Source organism: Botrytis porri, assembly GCF_014898465.1.
Source record: "Botrytis porri strain MUCL 3234 chromosome Unknown BPOR_015, whole genome shotgun sequence".
NCBI classification, from domain to species: domain Eukaryota; kingdom Fungi; phylum Ascomycota; class Leotiomycetes; order Helotiales; family Sclerotiniaceae; genus Botrytis; species Botrytis porri.
In genome coordinates, this window is record NW_024066089.1 from 176,502 (window position 1) to 203,277 (window position 26,776).

The window sequence follows — 26,776 nt, forward strand, 5'->3', positions numbered from 1 at the left end:
ATAAACAACACATACAAAATGGCCGACACTGTTATCAAACCAGAGGAGTCTGGCAATGCTGGGTAAGTTGGTTCATTTCTTCAACCAATGTACTTCACGCATAGTCATTCACATCAACAACACTTCTCACCATATTCAAAATGTTCACTCCAAGGGGCTAACCCGGGTCTCTCGGACTGATGGATTTCTTGCTTTCCATTCTTTCTCTGGGCATCTCAACCCCATTTCATCCGAATAATGACTGATTGCCTTGCCCCACTACAGATCTCTCGAACTGAAGGACAACACTGTTATCATTGTTTTGGGAGCTTCTGGTGATCTTGCAAAGAAGAAGACTGTAAGCAAAATCCTCACACTTGGATTCTGTTTCTTGCTAACATATGTGATCGTAGTTCCCAGCTCTTTTCGGTCTCGTAAGTGGTGCAGAATACCTTTAGCCGATGATGCAATATTAATGCCACCATAGTATCGCAACCAATTCCTCCCAAAGGATGTCAGAATTATTGGATATGCGCGAACGAAGATGGATCACGAGGAATATATTAAGAGAGTTAGATCATATATCAAGACTCCCACCAAGGATATGGAACAGCAACTCCAAGAGTTCTGCGATATCTGTACATATATCTCTGGACAGTATGATAAGCCAGAGGGTTTTATCGAGCTAAGAAAACACTGCGAAGAGTTCGAAAAGGGAAGAAAAGAAGCCAACAGAATCTTCTACATGGCCTTACCTCCTTCCGTCTTTACAACAGTATCTCAACAGCTAAAGGCCAACGCCTATCCAGAGACCGGTGTTGCAAGAATCATTGTACGATACAAGATCTCCACACTAGATTCAATACCATTGCTGACAACTTGTAGGTTGAGAAGCCATTTGGAAAGGATTTGGGAAGTTCCCGCGAGTTACAAAAGGCATTGGAGCCAAACTGGAAGGAAGATGAGATCTTCCGTATCGATCATTACCTTGGAAAGGAGATGGTTAAGAACATTTTGATTTTGAGATTTGGTAACGAGTTTTTTGGTGCTACATGGAACCGAAACCACATTGATAATGTCCAAATCACATTCAAGGAACCTTTTGGAACCGAAGGCCGAGGAGGTTATTTCGACGAATTCGGTATCATCAGAGATGTTATGCAAAACCATCTTCTACAAGTCCTCACCCTCCTCGCCATGGAGAGACCAATTTCATTCTCCGCAGAGGATGTTAGAGACGAAAAGGTCCGAGTCCTTCGCGGTATTCCAGCAATCGAGCCAAAGAATGTCATCATTGGCCAATACGGCAAATCCTTAGACGGAAACAAGCCTTCCTACAAGGAAGACGACACCGTACCAAAGGATTCGAGGTGCCCCACCTTCTGTGCTATGGTTGCATATATCAAGAACGAGCGATGGGACGGTGTACCATTCATCTTGAAGGCTGGTAAGGCTCTTAACGAGCAAAAGACCGAGATCCGAATTCAATTCAAGGATGTCACATCTGGTATCTTCAAAGATATCCCAAGAAACGAGCTTGTTATGCGCATTCAACCAAACGAGAGTGTTTACATCAAGATGAACTCCAAGTTGCCAGGTTTGAGCATGCAAACTGTTGTCACTGAACTCGACTTGACTTACCGCCGCCGATTCTCTGATCTCAAGATCCCAGAAGCATACGAATCCCTCATTCTTGATGCTCTTAAGGGTGATCACTCCAACTTTGTTCGCGATGACGAGCTTGATGCAAGTTGGAGAATCTTTACACCACTCTTACATTACCTCGACGACAACAAGGAGATTATCCCCATGGAGTACCCATACGGTAAGAAATATTTACATTATTCACCCAATATTTTTATACCCAAGAAAATGCTAATCTGATAACAGGCTCTCGTGGACCCGCCGTCTTGGATGACTTCACCTCTTCCTACGGATACAAGTTTAGCGACGCAGCTGGTTACCAATGGCCAACTACCCAAACCGCTCCTAACAAGCTGTAAATTGGTGTGTTAATCGCCAATAAATGAATAACTAGACACCTGGTATGAAGGCATGAAATTGATAGATAGACACGACGATTCATGAAGGATTCCCATACACATATTTGGACGGTGGTTTTTCTTCATATTTATGATAGCTGAATGAAAAGCTAAATTTACATAATGAACAAAATGACGCTTTATTGGTGGGAGGTGATAAACAGATATTTTTGAACCACAATATCTCTTCTGTGGTCATACTCCTACAAGTCCATCCACAATAAGTCACAACTCGGAATTAAGAATTTGTAAATCCGAAGTCTTCTAGTGAAGACTTGTATCCATTTCATGGATTTGATTACTATGCCTGCAGGATAGGATGATCAGAATGAGAGAAGTCAAATTCATCATACACTCTCAATCATCACGGCACCTATTTTTTTCCCTACTTATCTTCCTCTCTAAGTTGCTCTAAGATTTAGAGTTGCAAATTAGTTGTGAGATGATTGAATGGTGGGAATGGTATGAAGGAAGATAAGCTGGGAATTCTTTAATCTTCGTGCTCTTGCAATATAGTATGTAAGGAAGTTTTAAGAATGAAATGGATTTCATTGCATTGCACTGCACTGGAATCTTCATGCGAATTGATTTTGGAGATGAGAATTGGATCGAAAGTCTTTGGTCTTTTATGTCCTTTCCCGGTACACGAGATGGATGAACAGAATTGTGATCATTGAGTTTCGGCGGATTAGTGGTGTGGAATGTGTGTGTAGGGGGGTGCTCTTTGAATAGAAGCAGCTCGGATAGATTTGTTGCAAGATTCTTGCCTTGTCTTCTTTTGCGTTGTGTCGGGTTGTGAGACTCACTGAGATGCGATGCGATGCGACGCGATATGATATGGCATCGACACATATGTTCGAGTACATAGCTTCGCAGATCTCTTATTTTCTGAAATAATTTGAAATTAAATGAGAGAAATAGGAAGCGGGAGAAATTATGATATGATATGATACGAATAGCTCTCGGGTAGGATAGGTATGCAGGGTAGTCCGTCTTTTACCATTGTGTGGAGCGGAACTTTGGGTCTACAGTAGTTTGTTATGTTTTGTTCTTTTGATCGTTAAGTTTTTGGGGAAAGAAAAGATGAGCTATGCATTATATGTATTCTACTCCTGCTACCATTCCACCTGACACAGTCTCTCCTGATAACCTCGCAATAAGCACATTGTGTACTCGAACACAAATCGACCTTTCCGTCTGTCTGTCGATGAAGGAAGATCCTTGATATCTAGTTGAGGAGATGAGATCATGGTATCTTGATTGGATTTTTAAAGATTTAGGATTAGATTTCAGAAGGAGATATACATATCTTTCATTCATCCATCCTATCATCTTCTACTCCTTTGACACAGACACGATGACTGCTGTGAGAGAATTCTCTAGCTGGTGAGATTTTTGTGTTTGGATTTTGGAGGGATATAGAGATAACCGATATCCCTATATCTTACACAACCCCATATTTTATACAATCTTTTTAACCTCAAAAAACATTAATTACGAAACTTATATTGAATCTTATATTAGTTATAAAAGATTATATATAATAAATAATAGTTTAAATTAAAGCTAAAGAAAAGTTTAATATAATTATCATTGTAAAAATTCATAATATCAATTATTTTATATTATATCAGTAATATAAAGAACAAATAGTTCTTTATATCTTTACCTATAAAAATATCTATTAATATTTTAATAAAGAGTAAGAAAAGGGTTTAATTAATTAATTAAATAAACTGATTTAAAGATCTATACTTTTTATAAATTATATAATTAAAAACTTAATAAAAGAGATTATAGATTAATTTATAAAAAAGAATTAGATAGTTTACTTTGTTAAAAGATATATAATATATTTTAAAAATCAGTATTTTTAGTATATTGATAATTTATATATTAAAACTAATAATATTGATTATTTTGAACATTTTTATAATCTAGTTAATACTATTTTCGATTTATTATTGATTTTTATTATATAAAAGCTCTTATTAATTCCTTTTATTTATTTATTTAGTTAACAAAAGTGATTACAAAATATAATATATTGTTAAAAAATATATATAATTAGGATAAAAAGGATTTTATAATTAGATTAATATACTTTATAAAGAGAATAATGAATATTAATGCCTATAAAAAAGACAAAATAATAAAAGCTATATAAAACAAATCTTAAGAATTTATTAGCCTTTCAGTATACATTTCTACTGATGATACAATTATACTATCTACTCTACTATATAAAGAGAAATCGGGGAATCTTTAAGATATATAAATTAATAAAGTAAAGGAAAAAGATAAAGCTTATTTCAAAATTTCAAATAATAAATAATCATTTAATACTTTTAACCTAACATAACTTCAAAAAGTATTTTAATATCATACACACCTAAAAGTAGATAAAGGATATCATCTATTTATTGTAGATAATCATTTTAGTTATATAAATATAGAGTTTATATTAAAATACAACAAATTAAAAATAATATTATTAATTTTACCATTATATTCTATATATCGACTTTAACCTCTTAATTATGGCCTTTTCCTTTTATTTTTGATAAATTATAGTATTGTTACGCCGGTCCATCCTCGGTACCGCGTCACATGACTCTTAGCACGTGATGGACCCTGCATGACAGGCATAACGGAATGTAGGTCCATACAGACCAAAGGTCCAGGACCTCTCTAGGTCCTGAACGCTCCAGTACAGTACGAAGGTCTATATAAGGGAATGGGATTTCATTACAATGTAGAGCTTCGTGCTCAAGAACAATCATTAGTTTCATTACTATAGTTACGAGAATTGCAACCAGTTACCAACCTTATTGAATTCCTACTTGAAGTCTAGTCTAAACCACCTCGAGAGATCTCTAGACACTTCCACGTGACCCTAGAGGCAGCTCCCGTAACAAGTATAGCATTGAATAATTTATTGTATAAAAGCAGGGAATTATTTGGAATTACAAAATAAAATTCCTGGATTATATTCAAAAGAGCTTAAATTTAAACTTGTATAATATATAATATACTCTTTTCCTTTAAAAAAATAGGTATTTATCCTATATATAAAAAAGCTATTATTATTAGTATCACATTTAAATCTTCTTTTATACCATCTATATTAATACAACTATATAAAAGTAAATTTAAGACCCCATATAATACAAAAACTTTTTATAAGTTCAAATTAGAATTTCAATATTAAAATAATTTTAATATTACTTTAAAGTTTTTTAAAACTATTTTTATTAATATAATTTAAATTAGTATTTAATTATATAAAGTAAAGGGGTTAGAAAAGGCTATAAAAATAGAAAAGAAAAAAAGGAATTGATTTAAAAGGTTAAACTTAATAGGAGAGGAAATAAATAAAGTATGTTTATATTCTTTTAATATTATTTTAAGAGTTAAGATATATTAATCCATTAAAGAGCTTATTATACAGTAGGACAAGGAAACTAAGAAGTTAAAGAAAGCTGAAAAGAAAGCCGAAAAGTAGAAGAAGTATTTAAAGGTGTAAAAGAGAGCTAGATAGAGGAAGGTTGATTGTTAAATTCTATAGGGTTTTAAAGAGTATAGTAAGAAAACTTTTAAAGTACTACATTCATCTATTAAGAAAACTAAAAGCACCTCAAAACTTTCTTTTATATTAAATCTAATACCTCAAAAAGCTATAGAGCTTTTAGATAATAGGGAAGTTAATATTTCAATAAATAAGGGGAAGGGGATGAAAACCAGGACTAAGAATAAACAAGCAATCATAATACCAATAAGATTTAAAATTTAATGATTTAATAATTCTATATAAAAATACTATACTATATTATAAACATTTAAAAGTTTCAGTTTATTATCTTATAAATTTTAATTATTATTAAATATTGAAGTTATAGTAGTAGTGAATTTGAGGTTGTGTAAGATGTAGGGATATCGGTTACTGGATAATGGATACGGATATGGATGTGGGGGTTGGGGGTTAAGAGTCTAGTTCCGATCTTGCTACAGTATATACTGGTTAGTTTGGAGTTGTAGTGATGGATTGGATGGATTGGGTATGTGGGTGTGGGTACTGAAATGGAGTAGATGCCAGGCGGGGGTGGAAGATGGAAAACCAAAAACGTAGGATTTCCTTTCCCTAGCAAACTTTTTGTAAACATGAAGATTTGAAGTGATGAAGTGAAGAAGTAATGAGTAGGAAATATAAAATATAAATGTATAACATAGTTCATTAGCATGTAGGCTATATCATCATATGAGCTAGTTTAAAAATGTATTAAAATCAAGGGTTTTTTGATAATCAGATTTTAAAAATTAATTGTTATTTTTGAAAAAGAAAAAAAATTATATTAAATATTAATAAAATAATAGTATTTCAAAGATCTATTTTTTATGAGTACATTCTTATTATATTTATATAAAAAAAAGGTGAATTTTATTATGTTTTTTATCACAAAAAGATTATTTTTATAATAATTACTAAATAAATAAAAATTCTTATAAAAATAACTAGATTTTTAAAATAATTCAAAAATTAGAATTTATATAAGACATTTTTTAACAATTCTATTGGCCAATAAAGAAAGTATATGATTACACATAAACGAATTTTGTATGTAAAATGAAGTGGCCTATATACTAATATGGCCTACATGCTAATGAACTACGTTAGAACATACCAAGATATATAAAATAAATCACAGCATAACATTCGACCTGCGTGTCTCGGCAGCCTCTCTCAACTCTCGAAAGTGGAGGTAGTCGGGTATTCGGTATTCGGGGTTACTTTTAACGATTATTTCCTGTGTGCTCTAGTCACGTTCATATCTTCCTCGCGTGTTGTATCACTTTATCATTTATTCTTCATGTACCGCCCCCTTTTCCTTCTCACTCATTTCTGTTGTGAGTCGTTGTATCATTTTTCATCTTCTGTATTTTCTGTATTTTCTAATTGTGTCTCTTCTTCTTTCCTGGCGCCATGCATGGCTTGTTCATATCAACACTAGTACCAACTCCAACCGCGACTCTAACCCCAACCCAAACCTCAACACCAGCTCATCTATCCGCACACTGGAAGAAAAGGGAATTCATACGGTATCTCTCGAGGAAGGAGGAATGATTTGAGATTGGTGAGATTGGTGAGCTAGAGCGTAATTGCATGTACTCGAGCCATGATCTGGTTTTCTAGGATCTGGAAATCTGAGTTTATACACCATATTTGTATACATGTGTATATGATTTCTCTCTCCCTTGTCTACTTGCTAGAGATGTGGGTTTGGTGCGCGTACTCGAGTACTCATCTTTCTGCAAAGGGGCTGGGTTTGAACTCGGGGTTCATGTACACGCGCATGGGATTTCTATCTCACGTTTCTGCTTGTTTGTTTGTTTGTCTTGCCGGTATGGGGTTGCTGCATGCACGTACTGCATATGATACTTCGACTAGGTACATGAATCATTGAAATCCGGAGGTTCTTGTGGTTTTGATCCGTCTCCATCTGAGTTGTTGTAATATTGAGCTGCTGAGTTGCTGAGATCTCGACGTAGATTAGTTGAGATTAGATTGTGCTGGGTTAGATGTGCTCTTGGATATACAAGGATAAGTGTAGGAAGAGAGGTACCTAGAGAGAGAAACTATATATGTATTTTGTGGGAATAGCATTCGAAGCTGTGATCACATTAGCAGTGGATATTTATTTAGATCTAGACCTTAAATATATGCGGCCTGACCATATTAGGCGAATAAAAAGGGGATGAGTATTTGATATTAAGGGAGTGGGTAGAAAGAGAAGGGGCATTGAATAGTAGTTGTAAATATCCATTTAGATAAGTTTTGAAAGTGAAAATTGTAATGTTAAGCCTTTTCATATATGGTGTATTGTGATGTGTATATTACTCATAGGTGTAGTTGTGTAGTTGAGTTCATGAACAAATATCCATTGATGTGCCATGTATTCGTACAATATAATATACATAACGCTCAAACCCTTCTATTCATACATCCTATCCATATCCATATCTATCATACACTGTAATTCCTTCCTGATACCATCAACACTTTCCATCTAATCCAAATCATGTCCCTATCCCTATCCCTATCCCTATGCCTGTCCCAATTCCACAATGGTAACGAACACCTGATCATTCGCTGCACCAAACCAACCCAGGATTCACAATTTCCCCTTTCGAACCTTCACTTCCTAATTCCATCTCACTTCGACTTATCCGTACCGTTTATTAAGTTATTGAATAACTTGCCCACGACCGATGGCTACAATCCACAAATGTTAGCCAGGATCCAAAGTTTTTGTCTTCACTTGAATGTCTTGTTTTCCACAGTACTTCATCCCTCTATCCTTTTGATTGTCACAAAGTAATTCATCCAAGACCATACACCCGCCTCCACACATCAATAACCCCCAGACTCTCCATTCCACTTCAACAAACCTGTCCCCTTCCCTCTCTCCTCCCCTCCCCTCCCCTTCCACAACAACAACAAAAAGAAAAAAAAAGAAACCTCTCACCTCAACCCTCTGATCACTAATTCCCTCTCTAAACTTCTCACTCCCCACCCCCTGCTCCACCTCACTCCCCGGTTTCTGAGATTGCGAACCTAATGCTGATGCATAACCCGGTGTGTGATTATTACTTGCGCCAGCGCGGGAATATGCTGCTTCTATATTTCGGACTGGGTTGAGAAATGAGTAATGAGTTGTGTCGATTAGATGAGTTGCGGGTATGAGAGAGAGAGAGAGAAGGAAGAAGGAAAAGAAGGGAAAACAACTTACCACCAGGAGTTTTAAACGAAGGCAACAAATTGCTGATAGCAGATGTGGTTTTCATATCGTCGTTGGAGGCGGAGTTGGTGTTGGACATTTTGTTTGTTTTTGTGTGTACCTCGTCTGTGTGTATATATATATGTCTGAAATCCTAATATTCAATTCCCCAAACACAAGAGTAGTCTTCTGAATAAATGTATAGAAAATAAGTATAAGATAGATAGAAGTATAACAGGTAGCAAAGAGTAATTCGAATATAAATTTGTCTTGGGAGAGAGAAATAAATATAGATATAAACAGTCCAAGACGAAATAAACCAAGAAGATATTAATACCCTCCAAAACACAGAAGGGAGGCGAGAACTACCTACCTAGTATTCCTCCACTGGGTGCTCCCAGATCTCAAACCCAAACCCAAACTCAATCCAGTACGGTTCGGTACGGTACCTGATACCATCATACTAAACAGACAGACCGGTAGGGTATTCTCTATGATCTACTAGGTAGAAGGCTAGTAGCTCTACCCCAACCGTAGAAAGCCTATTTGAGTTATCTGCAAACAGGGTATGGGATCTCATCTGCGTAGTATTTAGCACACACATAGGTAGGTTGTGAGTAGAGACTTTTCTTCTACCAGGTACGTACTCATCATATAGTAGTATATCAAATCATATAATAGTATATCAAATGATATCAAATCATATTACAAGTACGAATACCCACCTCCCCTACCCACCTACCCTCTCTGGCCTACCCTTCTATCTACCCATCCCCTCTATCAAAAACCCCATACTTCCACCTAAAACCCCATAGCAATGAAACACAGTAATCACCGTTCCATCAAAACATCTCACACCAAAATCAACTCGTCATACATTTCCCTCCCATCCCCTCCCCTTCCCCTCCACATCCCCACTCAAATCCAAGATTTCCACAAACGGTTCAGGCCCCCACGGATCCATGGTCCAATATCCAAATATCCATCCCGGTACTAGATACCCGGAATTCGCTAGCGTGGTCCCCAAATGAAGATCTGATGAATGATGAATCCACTCTTTACTTCACTCCTCGATTTGAATTTTGGTGTTGTTTGTTGCTTGTGAGTTGTGAGTTGTGATGTGTTGAGGATTGGGAGTTGGGAGTTGAGATCAGGAGTGGGTGGTTTGGATGGGAATTGGGAATGGAATTATATAGCATCTATTGATGATGTTGGTAGATTTCAGGAGTGGGAATATGTGTATATGTATATGTTTGGAGTGTTAACAATCAACAATTATATTGTTTGTCGATAGAACTCGTTGTAGAGTGCAACATATCATCAGGTATCTATGTGAATACAAAAATAGATGAATATGTTTTAAAATCGTTTTCGATATCAGTTAATAATTTATCATCACAAGTAATCCATATCGCCCATCTCCATCGCTATCCCGTCTTCCAATCGCAAACCCAAACACCGTTCATACTGCATCGCTAGCAATGTCAAATGCTCGCCCGCTATTGTTGTAAATCGACCTTATACCTCCTCTACCGTTCGCTGTACATTCCATCTCTTAACGCCTGTGCTAGTTTCCTCAATCCACCCTCATCCTTATTTCTTTTCATATTCATGTTTAGCATCCCCGGCATTTTGTCCTCGCCCTCATATCCTCAAACACCCATTTTGATTTACTGCCCCTTGACAATTCTACATTCACAAACATTAGCCCAAATTCAATCCCCTCAATCATGAGCTTCCCTATACCCCTCTTCCTTCTCACTCCCCTCCCTCAAACAGCACAACTATAAAGAATCATAAAACTTACGAATTCCACATCTGCCCTACAAATCCAGCTTTAGGAGCCTGCTCTGCAAAACTCTCTCGTCTAGCCTTTGAAGCCGCGTCACTGTTGGAGCGTTTCTGTGCCTGCAGACCGGCGAAGAGTGTACCTTGAGAGCTCTGTGTGTGTTGTTGATTAGTGAGGGGTTCTAAACTGGAGTTGGATGGAGATTGAATGGATGAAAGAATTGGTGTGATGTTTGTACATTGTGTTTGTTCATCTTGAAATGAGAACAGTGGAAGGGAAGAGGTCAAGATAGCTTTGGGAAGGAAAGCGAAGAAGAGCTGGAAACATACACGTCTGTAGTTGACATTGTTGGCTGGAGTAGCAACACTGCCAGTTCCTCCCTTGACTGCGGTTGTTTGTTGGGAATTCATTGTTTCTGGTTGGTGGATGATTGATGGATGATTGATTGATTGATTGAAGTGTGTTGTATTATATTGTGGTATTGCTTTGTGTGAGAAGTGGTCCAGAAGATTGTTGTTGATGTTGAAATGTAGATATCTTAAACCATACGAGAAAAGCTCTCCTAATATACTTCTAGACCTGTCTACTTTCAAAGTTTCCACCTCCCCTCCAAACCCCTCCAGCTTCATGAGCAGCTAGATCCAATAGCATACGATCCGCAACCCCCTTACCAATCAAACTCTATCTTCACCTATCAAACAAAGGAGATCTTGGAAAAGGAATGACACTGTGGTCCAATCAATCAATTCCTAATTCTGATTCATGACATGTTTTTTCGATCTTCGATCCTGTACCACCAAATCATGGCCAAATATTGGAATACGCATCTCACGTCAAGGTATCACTGTACCCCGCGAACCTGGCGTGATTGTCTGTCTACCTTGTACTTTACTAGACATGCATGTACATATATGGAAAATCAAGGGTCTGACTCTCTTTCATCCAGTTGATGTGGAGGTAGTATTATGAACGTGTTCAACACAAGGTTATCAAAGCAAAGCCATGTATGGTCGTATTCGTACTGTTATCTAAGCAGGGAAGTATTAATCTAAACTTTTATACTTTTATGCTTTTATACTTCTCACACCAGAGCATCATCATACCTACTACCTACTACCTAGGTATCAAAGAACAATTCAATGGGAGATAGAAATCGAAGTCTATGGCGGTCCATCGATCGAGCACGAGCATTGATTCCAATTCCAATTAGATGGTGGACTTGGAATGTGGGGGGATCCATTTAAACCAATGACGAATGGACTACCACCAAAAGAGAGAAAGTTTGGGGTAGCGCTAAGGTTAAACCCTCGATCATAGGTGTTTTAAAGTTCCGATTGCCGTCTTTGATTTTCACTCCCGTCTGCTGTTTCTGATATCGAAGATTCAAAGTATCCTAGAGAGTTAAGTAGGAATCGATCAATTGATTTTCTTTTTCCAAATAGTCTGCCTCCACGGCAGTGGCTCTCAGAGAACCAGCGGAGCGTCACTCCCCATTTTTTCATTCTTCATTTCATAATTTGACAGCTTGCATGACAATATGGGGCCAAGCCCCCAAACCCCCTTTTGCTCGCTGCGCTCGAGTTTCTTTTCATATCTTCTACATTCCAGTTCCATATTGCAATGCACAATCTATTGGTGGAAAAGAAAGGAAGAAAGAAGAAGGAAACAAGATGGTCCACCGATTCAACGACAGAAAGCTTGACTATGATACCGATCTCTTTTTCCAAAAATCTCTCGAGATCAAATATTCCTAGTAATCTGGGCAAGTTGGGCAAGTTGATTGGACTTCTAACTTCCAGCTCTCAAACATCAAGAAGATAAGGAGAATTTTGAGTAAAGCTAGTAGATACCTAGTATGCTCCACGATACCTTTACACACTTGTGCAGTCCCAATTATACGGCAAGATACCTTATTGCTCACAGATTGGTGTTTGTTCAAAGGTATCGTTGAATACTTTCGAAGTTCACAAGATCTGGCATAAGTTGAGGGTGTTGAAGAGTGGTTTTAATTTTGCTATAAATTTATTCTATTGCACATCCATCAATGAATCTAGAGCAATCTAGAATCTCGTACTCTTGTTTTTCAATGCGCTGAGGCAAAAAATTGCTATGCTTGGCTCATGTGTTCCATCGCTCGGTTCCAGTGTCCGGGATATCACACCCGCCTGTTCAGAATATCACCAACAAGCAAGTTAAAATGTGAGGTTGGTGTGAAGTTTGTTTTATTTCATATCACAAATATGCAATCAGCACTTGCAAGAAAAGCCGGCAAGCCGGTCGGTCTCTAAGGCCGCAGACTTGATCCGAATAGGAAGCAAGCTGAACAGTTGGATAAACTGCTTCATTGTAATCTGATCCGTAGATGCAGTAAAGTACAACCAATGATGCCCCTTGTTTTCCTGTCAATAACTCCATAAGCCCACGTTACGACAAAATCCTAAAGAACTCGCCGAATCGATACACTCGAAGCCCATGCCATATTTTTTTTGATTGAAACGCTTATCTGACGATACCCTCGAAACGGTTCTTGAACCATCTAGTTTGAAATGTTAGCATAATCCTTAACATCTAATTCTTCAGTGTTTACATAATTTGACGGTCTCATCACGCTTGATCTTGTGGTTGGCACCGATGGAGGTCTTGCAGCGACGACGCTTGGCAACACGCTCACCTGGGCGGGTCATGCAGGCGTAGAAGTCCATTCCGTAAATACCGATCGCAGGGTCGTACTTGATACCGAGATCGATGTGTTCAGAGATACCGAAACCGAAGTTACCGGTCTCGGAGAAGTTGCGCTTGCGGAGCTCATATTCCTTGACCTTCAATCCACGCTCCAAAATTTCCTCAGCCTTTGGGCCACGGACGGTGACGTGAACAGCGATCTTTTCGTTACGACGGATACCGAAGGTACGGACGGTGTATCTGGCCTTGCCTATGGTTTCAAGAGTTAGAAAAATATCCAATCAATAATCGGAGTAATTGGTGTATGCCTACTGTAAACTGGGGTTTGACCACTCAATTGTTCCAAAACTTTGGCAGCACGGGTAAGTCTGTCACCAGATTCTCCGACGGAGATGTTGAGAACGAGCTTCTGGATTTTAAGCTCCTTCATGGGGTTGGCGGTCTTCTCTCCGGATGCAGCCATTTTGAATGATGCTGTTACGATTAGTCGTGAGGAATTGTCGGGTTTTCGTCGTGGGTCGTCAAATTCAAAAACAAATTCGAAAAGGTCCAAAAAGTTATATTCGCTAATAAGTGAGCAAACCCTAAAAGGTGGGCGACGATGTTTAGGTAAGCATTTCTTATAGCCTCGAGTTTGAGGCCTCAATACTTTTTCATTTGAAGCTCGAGCCAGCCTTGTACAATCTTGAAGAACCTCATATCAAGAACTCATATACTCATAAGAGAGCTGTGAAGTCAAAAGAAGTCATCGAACTTCTATACACATTCTTTGAAACCCAGAGAGCCGTAATAACGCGCACTCAAGTCATCATCATGGCGAACAAGCAGGGAAAGATGGTGAGTTCAATAACCCCCTTCTTAAAACCATTACAAGCTTGTGTTGACATTATAGGCTGACATTCACTCTTTCTACAGGCCGGTCTCGTATGTGATACTCTTAATTGCAGCTATTACAGCTTTGCGCGATCCTTTCGACCTGACATGTGGACTGATTGAGATATAGATCAACTACCGGATGAGAGTGACTATGAATGATGGGCGTCAGATGGTTGGACAGATGTTAGCATTTGATAAGGTCGGGTTCCTATGCATCAATCACAATGGGTTATGCTGACTGTTCAATAGCATATGAACCTCGTTCTCGCCGATACCGAAGAATTCAGACGCGTCAAGCGCAAGGCACCAAAAAGCACAGCTGCCCCTGGAGCTAGTTCCGCTGCACCACCTCTTGTTGAAACCGAAGAAAAGCGTACATTGGGTCTTACTATCATCCGGGGCACACACGTCATATCTCTTTCTGTCGAATCGCCACCACCAGCAGACCCAAGTTCTCGTTTAGGTGCAAGCGTCCCAGGTGGTGCTGTACCATCAGCTGCTATGGCTGCTGGAACTGGAATTGCGAGACCAGCTGCTGGAAGAGGGGGTCTGGCTGGTCCTGCTGTTGGAATTGGTGGTTTTCCGGGTATGCCAGCTCCTCCGCCATTTGGGAGAGGTGCACCACCTCCAGGATTTGGTGGTGGATTCCCTCCTCCAGGTTTCCCTGGTCCACCTGGTCCACCAGGAGGTTTCGCTCCACCTCGCAGATAGATATCTGAAGAATAATGGGTTACACGATCATGTCAAATTGAATCTTAAAGAATATTCTCAGAGGAGCATGCTGCATATAAACTGATGAAGGGTCAAGGTAAATTGAACATGATGATCGGTGAAGAAATAAGAGAAGAGAGACCCAAAGGAAACTCATGGACATGCATGATAGGTTCAATGCAGAGAAGGTTACATTCAATCAGAATAAAGGCGTTGAGGGGTGGCTTTTGACTTCACATACCAAAATTCGCAAATTTGTAGCATAAAAGCAAGCAAGCAAAGCGACAACGCTAATTGAATTCTATAAAATTTTGCACATTCTCCCCATGCCGGTGTTGTAGTTCTCACTCACGAAAATCGATTCAATCTTACCATTTTCTATTCTCATTTTCCCTTAATACTCACCCATCAAATTTCAGTCCCGTCGCCACGTGACACAACCTCAAAATATAATCTCGGACAAATTCATGGTAAATCCGATCCCAGCAAGTAGTTCCGTCCGTCCCATCAAAACCTCTTTTGGCAGCTGGGTATCAAACAACAACAAACACATCACCATCCAGAATACCTCGATAAATATTCAAGATGGCTGCGTTGGTCAAAGCTATTAATGCGAAGATTCGTAGTAACCCTGCGGTTAGCTATGTATGTTCTACTCGTAAGTTATATTATTCTTCTTGAACTCGGAAAGAGGGAAGGAGGGAGAGAGCTGGGGTTTCGGGATGGGTAGGCGTTGGGAGGATCACATTGAGAGCTGTGTAGAGAACTAGAAGTGATCGGGGGAGGTGAAGATTGATTCCAATATTGGAAGGATTGAGAGCGAGAATGAGGAGAATGGGTGGGAATTGACGGGCCAGAGAAACTCGGATTACAAAATCCAGATTTCGCATTCGCAGCTTTGGAATCTCACAGAGCGTATGGAATATATACATGAGATTACCTACTAACACTACAATCAGATTTCTGGGGTCCAGTCTCCAACTTCGGTATTCCTATCGCCGCAGTAATGGACACACAAAAGAGTCCTGATTTGTATGTCTTTCTCTTCTCCCCTCTTCTAAATTTAGATTCAAATCCGTGAAAACAAGTAGCTAACAATCTCTCTGCAAATAGGATTTCGGGTAAAATGACATTGGCACTTTGCATTTACTCCGCAACTTTCATGCGCTACTCCCTCGCTGTCACACCACTTAACCCTCTTCTCTTTCTCTGCCACTTTGTAAACGAAGGCGCACAACTCACGCAGGGATACAGATGGATGCAATACCATCAATGGGGAGGCAAAGAGGCCGAAGCCAAGGCAAAGATTGGAACTGGGGTAGAGGGTGTTAAGGAGAGTGTTGTGGAGGCTGTAAAGAAGGCTGAGGCAAAGGTAGAGAAGGCCGTTGGGAAATAAATCTGCGGCGTGGAATTTGAGAGAGGGATGAGGAAGGAGAGGAGAATCGGTGAGGTGGAGAGGCGCTTTGCAACACTGTACTCGTACATTGGGTTATGGGCTTTGGGAGATGCGGATGCTGGAGTATCAAAATGATATCAGAGAGTGCGTGCGTGCGTTTGTGCATTTAACCTAGAGGGGGCAAAGCAATTCAAAAGATGAAGACAGACAGACGGATGATGGATGGATGGATGGAATTTTTAATGCAATTACGAGCTGATACCTATTCAATAAAAAGATCACGATTTTGCATTTATAAATTTGGCCGAGGGAGTCTGTATATGTTCATGGCATTGATGTCTTATCAAATTGTGAGCCGGTTTTCTTCTTAAGGCTTGTTCATTCACTCCTCACAAACATCATAGGAGACTGAACTTTCGAATGGTCTTCAATATACGGTTAGGTAGATTCCAAGTTTGTTTAACTCGACTTAAGACGGTATATGTGTATTAGGTAGGTATATATACGCATTGCACACAAGACAAGTATCTAATCTAATACAAGCTATACAACAATCCGGCCCGGAATCATTCAAATACGGAGGGGACGGTGATTAAGAATCAAATCTCCCCAGCGGCGAGAACCAAGACATCTGTTGGTTAACAACTTAACGCGTTGGTCTGCGGCACGGAATTCTGGGGATCTGTGGGTACTAGGTGGTGGTTTGGTGAGGAGATATATTTGGAAAGGGGAATGAGAAGGGGGGTGAGGTGAGGTGAGGGGTAAGAGGTAGGAAAGCAGATAGGTTGATACGTTGATGGGAAGAGGGGATGTGGGAGTCGAGGATGGAGTTGAGGATGGTGATGGGATGTGAAATGATGGGATTTCGATAGGGCTGATGGGAATTATCAAGGTGACGAACAGTGGCAGGAGAGGAGGAGAGCTCGAGGAGAGGTCGAAAAGGGAGAGAAAACCCCACGTGAGAAGAAGGAGTAGGAGTAAGGGTAAAAGAACAATATACTCTACTTTACTCTACTCTACTACATTGATAGCAGATAGGTAGTTGGTTAACGAACAGATAATAGAGATTCGTATTAACCTATAGATACCTATCTCATGTGTATAGATGGTGCGAGTATGGATTATGGTATTGTAAGATATCGCAATATATCGCACTATAGCAATATCAATTTACCAGAGGAAAAAAAACAGAAAATGCAATGATTTCTAATAGGAGAGGAGATTTCCTTGGTTGGTGAATACGAGGCGGTATATATAAGGAAATACTGGAAAGAAGGAGACATATTGTATTGTATTGTATTGTATTGTATTGTATTGTATGATTACAAGGAAAGAAAGAAAGAAAGAAAGAAAGGAAAGAGGATCTTGATTCTAATTTCAGTATTGTCTATTATATTAGAAGTTAGAACCTAGGAGAAGGGTGAAGTGGTATGATGGGATGATGAGGTTTCGGCAATGTGACGCTGAGATGTCTGATTAGATTGACTTTTAAGATTGCGGAGGCTTGGGTATTTTGGGAAGGTATTTGTTTGTTTGGATGTGTGTGGTAGGGATGGGTGGTTTGTATTGTATTGGGAAATGGGGGAAGAGGAATGAGGGAAATTGGGTTGGGAAGAAAGAGTAGCAGTGAGCGAGTCCCTTTGCAACTCCATTCCAAGAACCAAAAATCAAAGTCCAACAATCACAGATCAAGAATCAAGCAACACGAAAACCGCAAAGATAAAATATAAGGTACTAGGTATTCCTCCATTTTCATTTTCATCGAGCAAACAATCTAGCCAGCGAATCTTCTCACTCCCGATTCCTAAGCATATTGTATTCCGCAAATTGCATCCAGCAATATTAATATAGATTTCAAGTCCAGCTTCTTTCTTTTCAACGAGTGGGGTTTCCTTTTTGATTTCTCTGGGGTCTTTCTGAGTCCAGGTATCGTTGGAGTGGATGCTTTTATCCTATTTATCTTTTCATCTCTCTCCCCTTGTTTGTTTCATCCTCTGATGTACTGTGGTAGTGCAGTGCAGTACGACCCCCAGCCTCTTCACCCACACCTTCATCCATCCATCCATACACTTTAACGGTGAAAGTAAAAAAAGAAAATTGTAAACGACTGCAGCGTTATAGGGAGTATCTTCCAACCAGCCAACCAAACTCCGTACATCAGAAAAATAGAGAAAACAAAATAAATGTCAAGGAACAATATAAAGTATGGGTGTGTGATGTGTATGTCCTAGACACCAATCACACACAAGAACCCAAATTCAAATCCAAGTCCTAGCCCAAGAATTCCCAAAACTATCCACCCATCCCCCTCACCAAATAATCGAATAAATTATCTACATTCACACCTCTTGTTCCCCAACAATCCTATCTCCCCGAACCGGGAAGCGGACTAGCATATGCACCGGGTATCGGTACACTAGCATAAGTTTGTTCGCCCGGCGCCGCATCTACATGTTCCACAACTCTGTGTTGTTGTTGCTGAGGTGGTGGCGGCGGAGGAGTCTGAGCTTCGAATCCTCCCTGCTCCATCTTCGGCGTGGCGCTTTGTACTTTAATCGGAGGTGGTTGTAGAGTAAAAGGTTTCGCTGCAGTCATTGCAGCATGCGTCTTTGCCTCTACAAATCTCGTTCCATTGCCTTCCTCGGCATCTGGACCATTCTGATACGCGCTCGGTGGGAATTTCGGAGATTTGGCATATTGGGAGTAGGAAGGGCTCATGGGGCCAAAACCAGGCGTGTTGGGTGCAGATTGCGAACGGAGTTGAGCGAGGTAGAGATCTGAACGAGCGCGATCGCGAATGGCCATGGACTTGCGAAGTCGTTGTTTAGAATAGTAGCGGTAGAAGACGACGCCGTAGATGGCGATGGTGATAGATTCGAGGACGACTTCGATGATGCAACAGACGAGACCCCAGGACTAGAGTGAATATGTTAGAATGAATTACGAGCTGAAATTAAACGAGGAAGAAACTTACTTGCAATCGGCAGACTAGGGCATAGTCCACTTCTTCTTGGAATACTTCTCGTCTTTTGTTGTCGACGCATGACCAGCCCCAGATATCTTTGTTATCTCCAGAGTTTCTTGCACCTTGTAAGATACCAGCTGCTACTGCCCACATAACTGTACTGAAAATGAAGTAGGCGACTGCAAAGAGGGTATAATAAACCGCAACCTTCTCTGCTCGCTTGTGACCTCCTCTCCAATAATTGTAAAAGACAACTAGACAAAGCGCAAGTGATATACAGAATACTGAAAGAACGACTATTTGAGGCCAAGTCTTTGTACCCTCTGCCCAGGGCGGAAGATTGCTTCGGGATGGTAATGATTTGGTTGCGTTGAAGATGGTGACAGAAGTTGAGATCATAGCGAGAACGATGAGACTACAGCTGAAGTTTACAAATCTTAATAGTAGCTTTGCTATTCTGACTCTGGTCTTGACTTTCTGTTCAATTGTTAGTATGAATCAAGATCATTATCTTGAAGATTCTCATACCAAGTCCTTGACTTGTTCCTTCTCAGTCAATTCCTCATGCTTCTCTAGAACCTGTTCCTCTCGAAATGTCGGACTTAATGGGTTCATCATTCTTCCCGGCGTACCGGGTACTCTCAATGCGCTTTTTAATGGTGATGATGGTGTAAGTGGCATCTCGACCGGAACACCTTGGGATTGTCTTTGATTATCCGATATGTAGCCGAAGCCAATATCAGAGGGTTGTAATTGAGCCATGTATGCTTGAGATTTCTGGGAGTGGGAATCTGCTGTGCTTGGAGGGTCTGCAAATGGTGATCTCCTATCATCTACAGGAGAATATACAGCCGTCGCTTCGGCGAATCTGGGTGTTCGAGGAACTTTGAGTGATGAAGCTGATGAAGCTGTTGATGAGTCGCTAGAGGATCGTGGCTGTGTGAGAGGAGGTGGACGCCTCTTGTTTGATGGTGGTGCTAAATAAATCTATGAGCATACGGATACATTAACGATAACTAACAGTCAGACTACTAACATGACATTGTGATGAATTGAAAAGGAAGGAAGGACAAATTGACGCAAGTTACTCGAGTATACCGTGAGGCCAAAAGAGACTTGACCAAAAGCACTATCAATGGAAGTGCAAGCAAGTGAAATGGTTAAAGGAAGAAAAGGTTGTACAATTAGAGACCAGCTACCAAGGGAGAAAAAAAGACAAAACAGTTCTTGAAGATGAGGGGATGCCGTGGGGTTTTGTGTAGCGCGCGCAACAACGATAAAAGCAAGAAATTGGAATAAAATACCAGGCTTCGTACGACGGTTTGAAGAAAGCGGGAGACGGAGAGCAATGATATGACTTGTAGATCAGATGCAGGACCAGGATATCGGACACCTAGTGGCCAAATATTGGCCTCGCACTAGAGGGAAAGAATATGACTGGATGAATGGTGGGGTCTAACCTTACAGATATTGGGACCGAAATAGACGCCCGCTGGTAGTGTGCATCAGAGATGCGTTTTTCTATTCGCACGAACTAGACAAAAGTAGAAAGTGTGTGGTTCTACCCGTAGATATATCGTCTAGATTGTTGGGGGCAAGAACTGCGGTCTCAACACAAGGCTGCGTGAGATTTAATATCAATGATTCGACATTTGTTGGGTTTTCAGCCACGAGAGAAATATCAAACATACAAAAAAGATACTTTTGAACATACAGCAAGAGATAGAGAAAATTGAAAACGATATAGAAGACAGAAAATTACAAGCAGAAATTACACGGGTAGAAGCAAATGAGTAAAGTGGTACTACCCATCTCTCATCTTTTTTTTTTGGCGCCCACTCTTCACCACACCACCACTCAGGACCATTTTCAGACCTGGTCTTTATCGATGATTTGCAGAGCGGGGGATTTCAATTCCCTTCAATACTCCCGGGCTGACCTCTTTGGCACTGTGCATCTGCATATTGGATGTGTGAAGGGTGCGAACCAGGATATGATTGGAGGAAACAGATATTAATGCTTGAAGGAAAGACATGCGAGTGAGAGTGAAAATTGAATCTTTCGGCTATGATTTGTTAGTGATGTCCATGCTGCTTTTAAATCAGAGCATGGTGTGCACGATGAATAAACAGGGGATCAGAAGCACAATTGACAATTGATATATTGTTTCCAGAGTTTTGGATGCATTCGACAATTGAGATCAATCTTACACAACTAAAACAGCAACTCCTCCCCCAGCCTATCCGCATTAGCGAGGACTAGCTCGGGCGGCAAACAAGCATACTAAGGATATCAGCACCAATCGCGATTTATCCATCCTCCCCTTCATCAGCACGGACTTGGCGACATCTACTTCTGTAAGGACCACAAGTACCATTTCTGATGGACCCTGGACCAGCATCACCAAAGTCTCTATCTACCGTATTGATCTCCAGAATCCAATCAATCCTTCATTATCAAAAGAAGCTTGGACATCTATCGTTTGATCATTCGATGGAGATTTTCAAATGTCGATCGATATCCAATGGATAGATTTTCCTTTGATATTAAAGAACTATTTTTGCTATATTCTATACCGACTTTATCTATGGAGTATGATGGAAAGCACTACCAGGTAATGAACCATAATGCAAAAGAATACCCATTAGATTTATCAAGCATCCATCCACGCAGTGCACTACGCAGGCTCGAGGCAGGTACCATACATAGATAGGTACATACACACACATACACACACACACCACATTGTGCATCCAGATAAAAGATTCTATATTTAAGATGTGACAGTACACGCATACACATTCATCCGTATTAGTATTACTGATTACAAAAAGTTAAAACATTGATTAGATCAAATCCTCAAATCAAATCATTTTTCAAGAAAAGAAAAAAATGCTATCAATCCATGCATTCAATTCCAAGATATATCTAATATGTCTGTTTCTATTTTAAACAGATCAGAGACAAACCACAATGTAGACGCCATCGCGAATTCCCGCTCATCCGTTCCATGAGAAATCTAGATGTAACGATAACAATAACAATCATGATAATAAAAAAATAGATCATAAGCATGAATAGGCTGTTCTCCCAAAGTTCGTAATTCATCTGAATCGAATACTAGGTAAGCAGTTACCTGTACGAACACACTCACTCTGGGCTGCTGCGCAAGACATACCACATCTATCCTCTCAGGTATCGAACGCACCAATGAAAATCGACACTTACAATTTACGAACGCCTTTTCAACCGTATCGAACCCCAGGTGATATAATTATGTTCTAAAAAAAGTCCAGTGCATGTTGCAGATTCAGGTTTCCAGTTGAAAGTCATGGCTGCATGTCTAGGTCGACGGGTCGGCAAGAACGGTCTTGTCATTTCCTGCCCAATCCTACGTTTCAGGAAGTCGCAAGAATTCGAAGAGTTTGCCTTACTCTGATTATGCACGTGGATTATGCTACATATAGGTATTCCATTGACATGATAGCAAAGAAAAAATTGTGCCTCGATTAAAAAATAGTCACTAATGTTGAATTTTCATATCACGTTACGCCCTATGGGTCGTTTCTATGGTAGGGTATCTCTAGAATTTTTCCCTCAATGGGTTGAAGCAAAGTTTCCAACTTTGCGATATCCGCTCGCTATCTCAAACTTTACGGAATAGACAATTTAGTGGTGGAACAAACGAATACTTTGCTCGACAAATGTGATGTCAAGCTTTTCAGCAGTTTCAAAGACATATGAATCGTTTTGACTGCCACTTGGTGCAGCAATGTACTTAACACCTGATCTTGCAGCACGGTAGACGTTGTCGATGAATGGGAACTAGTCTTGTTAGTACTGTATAAATAAGAGATTAGAAATAACATAAACTTACAAATGCATCACTGGAAACTGCGACTTGGGTGAGTTTCGACATCCACTCTTCTCTCTCCTTTTCGGTGAACTCGGCAGGAACCTCTTCAAAGAAGCCTTCGTATCCTTCACGCTCTGGACCAGATTTTGGCAATTCGCCACTGACGAGGAGATCGATTGCATTGCTCTTGTCAGGGCGCTTGGTACCAGTCTTGAACTTGATCCCCAAAACACGTGGATGAAACCTCAACCACCAGTTATCGGCCTTGTCTCCGGCAAGTCTGGTGCAGTGAATGCGAGATTGTTGACCAGCTCCCAAGCCAATGACTTGACCATTTAAAGCGTAGCAAACAGAGTTACTTTGTGTGTATTTCAATGCGATAGTAGCCACTGTCAAGTCTCGGACAGCTGCATCGGAAAGAGGGGCGGACTCTTTTGGTGTGATGATGGAAGAGAATGACTTGGGGGAAATGACAATATCGTTGCGGCGTTGGCTCAAGTTGATACCATAAACAGTTCTCGTCTCTTGTATAGGTGGTGTGAAGTCGGGGTCCATTTGAAGGACAAGGTACTTACCACCCTTCTTTTTTCTCAAAATTTCAAGGGCAGCATCCTCGTAGCCGGGAGCAATTACACCATCCGAAACTTCTCTTGAGATAATCTTGGCAGTTGGGACATCAACAATATCACTCAATGCAATCATATCTCCAAAACTGCTCATTCGGTCCGCACCTCTGGCACGTGCGTATGCCTGGGCCAAAGGAGAATTCTCCAAACCAGCAATGTCATCGACCATGTAGACTTTACGCTCATCAGCTGTGAGAGGAACACCAATGGCAGCACCTGCAGGTGAGACGTGCTTGAAACTGGCGGCTGCTGGGTGACCAAGGGCGGCCTTGAGCTCCTTGACTAAAGGCCATGCATTAAGAGCGTCTAGAAGATTGACATATCCTGGGGAGCCACAAAGAACCTTGAACGGCATAGGTCCCTCACTGACGTAGGCCTGAGCAGGCTTTTGGTGTGGGTTGGCACCATATCTCAAAGCAAGTTGTTGCACACCCTCTCCGGCATATTGCTTACGGAAGTAATCCGAGATAGAAGCGTCATAATCTGCAGTATGTTCAAATGCCTTCAATGCATACAACTTTCTGCTACGCTCTGTGACATCACCCTTCTCAAGTTCTTCCAAGAATTCTGGATAATCTCCCGGGTCGGTCAAGATTGTGACTCGAGTGTGGTTTTTGGCAGCAGCTCTGATCAAAGTAACTCCTCCAATATCAATATCCTCGACAGCCTCAGGGATTGTAACGTTAATCTTGTTGATTGTCTCCTTGAAAGGGTAAAGGTTGCAGATGACGTAGTCAACTTTGTCAATGTTCTGCTCTGCGAGATCTTTTTCGTCAGATGCAAGGTCGCGAGCAAGGATACCGGCGTGAACTGATGGATGGAGTGTCTTGACTCTACCACCCAACATTTCTGGGGCATGAGTGATTGCGGAAACATCTCTAATTGTGCATGTTAGAGATATGTAGTTGTATGCAGTTGTATGAAGTGAATGATATATTATCGCATTGGTGCCTTATCAAGAAGTTCAAAATACAAGGGAAAATATCTTACTCAACTGGGAAACCAGACTCTCTAATCATTTTAGAGGTCCCACCTGAAGCAAGAAGACGAACATTCTGCTTGATCAATCCCTTGGCCAAATCAAGAAGCCCCTTCTTGTCGTAGACAGAAATGATAGCTATTAAATCATGTCAGTCGAGGAGGTTCTATATATTACCATCTTCCCTTCTGCAATTGAATGGCATAATATTAACTGACCAGTCTTTTGGGCAGACATTGTTCTTTTCTGCAAGAATGGGTATGAGCAAAAAAGTGATCGATTCAAATTGAAGGAAAACGAGATGGGATTGATCTATTTATCATGTATTTTAAATAAATAGAAATCTGGAGGTTTTGAATCAAACGATGAAGTTTGTTACAAATTATAGTTCAACGCGGGGCAATAGGTCAGTCAATAAGTTTTTTTTGTCAGGCTTGTCCCATTTCGCGGGTTGAGTGGTGGGGTGATTGGCACTAATCCCGAAATAGCTTAGATGATGGATGATTAAGCGAATGAAAAAAAATTGAATATAAAAGGCTTCAGAAACTTCTCCAAATTTCCCTTTTCCTTCTTCACAAACTTCTTCGGAAGTACAACGCATACATCACATTCGCTATAAAGCATTTTCGGTGAGAAACCCGTCATCATTCGTGATGATGTGAGGTTTCCACGACCTTGAGAATCGTCAGTCGAAATGGAGAGAAATTGATCGATCTTGGGTGCGGCGCTTCCTTTTTCACTATAGGAAGGGTCGCAATGATTGGCCATACATTCCAATCTCTGTAAATTTATATTTCTTGCTTGGATGCATTGCCTTGTTTGTCATGATGATTAAATAAGTGATGAATGGTTGCTTGCTGTCGAGAAGGTTATTGAAGTACACCAGATGGCACAACGTCTGAACCTGATATGTGTGATCTGAGTGGAGGTTGAATGTCTGGTATTGGACTGCTGTCGCCACATGAGATGCCGTACACCACCAAGGTACCATGATATGATGCGCCATGCAAGTCGTCTCTATCTTATCAATACTGAGAGAGTGATAATCGCAGATTGTGCATACGAGCCCATGAAGTACAAAGTTAGCACGAGCTACATGGCTTGAGTGACATGAGACGCGACTTGATACCATGAAGTCTTCATCCCGTCTCTACTCTCTACCTTCCTTCCATGTTCGATGAATGTGTCACGTGGGTATGCCGGTATATCTATCATCTCAATCATGACATGTCATGACTCATGAGACTGTGTAAGATTAGGTAAGCCTGCGAATCTTGCTCATCTTGGTCGTTTTTGCTTGCAGTTCGGGCTTGTTATCGTGTGGTTACAGTCGTGGATATCAGGAGTGGAAAAAGCAAGACCGACCGTACAAGATGTACAATGCATACCAAGTAGGTAGGTATGGAAGGCATGATATTTCATGTCACTGTCGCAGGTGTGCGAACCTATGATCTGTTCAAGAAGGATTTACCTACGTGTATCATGTCTTGTTGAGGAATCCCTAACTTTGCACTCTTAATCATTATCAATCTTTCAAAGTTAAATAATTATAATTAGCGTTCCACAGGGTGTGCATTTAGAGCCCGATTAGCCTTGCGTTTCGTATGCTAGGTGTGTATATAGTAACATTCTGGATAAGTTTACTAGTTTACACATCACCACTGTGGTATTCTACCAACAGTCCAGCCCTGATCACCTGAACATGTGCCATCGTAGAGTCTCCGGAATCAAAATGCGCATTGCATTGCCTATGAGTGGAATCGTTCAGACTCATAACCCCTCAAGTGTTGCTACAATCCTACATTCATCTGTACTGACAAGCGTCGAAATCACATCTTATTACTTCTTTACCCCCACGATGATTTTTCTTGTCTTTGATTCAAGCCAAGACTGTAGAAGTTCTGCAATTTGCGAATAGTCATAAACTCATCTCTATGATTATAAAGCAAAGTCCTCTTCAACTATTGTTAGTAACACGCTCTGCACGACTGTTCTGTATAGCATAACTTGCATCTCAAGCAAATTGTTTGCCCTGCGTTTGATGGCAAATACCTAAAATCGATATTATGGAGATATATGATGTTATTTCCGTTGGATTC

General features: G+C 40.3%; 8 protein-coding genes across 8 annotated transcripts; 3 read left to right on the forward strand and 5 right to left on the reverse strand.

Annotated features, from left to right (window-relative positions):
• Positions 1-18: 18 nt before the first annotated feature.
• EAF01_009846 (uncharacterized protein) lies at positions 19-1,982 on the forward strand (the record flags this gene model as incomplete). The annotated part of the gene is made up of 6 exons (XM_038918102.1): positions 19-62; positions 265-337; positions 393-413; positions 467-811; positions 865-1,804; positions 1,870-1,982. 6 exons carry the CDS (start codon positions 19-21, stop codon positions 1,980-1,982), a joined length of 1,536 nt encoding a protein of 511 aa, XP_038766072.1.
• A 6,250-nt stretch (positions 1,983-8,232) lies between these two features.
• Positions 8,233-8,897, reverse strand: EAF01_009847 (uncharacterized protein; the record flags this gene model as incomplete). The annotated part of the gene is made up of 3 exons (XM_038918103.1): positions 8,233-8,292; positions 8,546-8,709; positions 8,810-8,897. 3 exons carry the CDS (start codon positions 8,895-8,897, stop codon positions 8,233-8,235), a joined length of 312 nt encoding a protein of 103 aa, XP_038766073.1.
• Positions 8,898-10,467: 1,570 nt separating this feature from the next.
• Positions 10,468-10,996, reverse strand: EAF01_009848 (uncharacterized protein; the record flags this gene model as incomplete). The annotated part of the gene is made up of 3 exons (XM_038918104.1): positions 10,468-10,486; positions 10,605-10,738; positions 10,916-10,996. 3 exons carry the CDS (start codon positions 10,994-10,996, stop codon positions 10,468-10,470), a joined length of 234 nt encoding a protein of 77 aa, XP_038766074.1.
• Positions 10,997-12,988: 1,992 nt separating this feature from the next.
• On the reverse strand, positions 12,989-13,731 carry EAF01_009849 (uncharacterized protein; the record flags this gene model as incomplete). Its single annotated transcript, XM_038918105.1, has 3 exons — positions 12,989-13,122; positions 13,174-13,518; positions 13,581-13,731. 3 exons carry the CDS (start codon positions 13,729-13,731, stop codon positions 12,989-12,991), a joined length of 630 nt encoding a protein of 209 aa, XP_038766075.1.
• A 350-nt stretch (positions 13,732-14,081) lies between these two features.
• EAF01_009850 (uncharacterized protein) lies at positions 14,082-14,855 on the forward strand (the record flags this gene model as incomplete). Its single annotated transcript, XM_038918106.1, has 4 exons — positions 14,082-14,105; positions 14,184-14,192; positions 14,272-14,343; positions 14,394-14,855. 4 exons carry the CDS (start codon positions 14,082-14,084, stop codon positions 14,853-14,855), a joined length of 567 nt encoding a protein of 188 aa, XP_038766076.1.
• Positions 14,856-15,304: 449 nt separating this feature from the next.
• Positions 15,305-16,550, forward strand: EAF01_009851 (uncharacterized protein). The gene is made up of 3 exons (XM_038918107.1): positions 15,305-15,513; positions 15,815-15,887; positions 15,969-16,550. Exons 1-3 carry the CDS (start codon positions 15,441-15,443, stop codon positions 16,249-16,251), a joined length of 429 nt encoding a protein of 142 aa, XP_038766077.1. The 5' UTR covers positions 15,305-15,440; the 3' UTR covers positions 16,252-16,550.
• A 2,065-nt stretch (positions 16,551-18,615) lies between these two features.
• On the reverse strand, positions 18,616-20,259 carry EAF01_009852 (uncharacterized protein; the record flags this gene model as incomplete). The annotated part of the gene is made up of 4 exons (XM_038918108.1): positions 18,616-19,167; positions 19,226-19,693; positions 19,745-20,193; positions 20,253-20,259. 4 exons carry the CDS (start codon positions 20,257-20,259, stop codon positions 18,616-18,618), a joined length of 1,476 nt encoding a protein of 491 aa, XP_038766078.1.
• A 2,626-nt stretch (positions 20,260-22,885) lies between these two features.
• On the reverse strand, positions 22,886-24,914 carry EAF01_009853 (uncharacterized protein; the record flags this gene model as incomplete). The annotated part of the gene is made up of 4 exons (XM_038918109.1): positions 22,886-23,041; positions 23,094-24,576; positions 24,689-24,815; positions 24,896-24,914. The coding sequence occupies 4 exons, from the start codon at positions 24,912-24,914 to the stop codon at positions 22,886-22,888; spliced, it is 1,785 nt and encodes a 594-aa protein (XP_038766079.1).
• Positions 24,915-26,776: the final 1,862 nt, after the last annotated feature.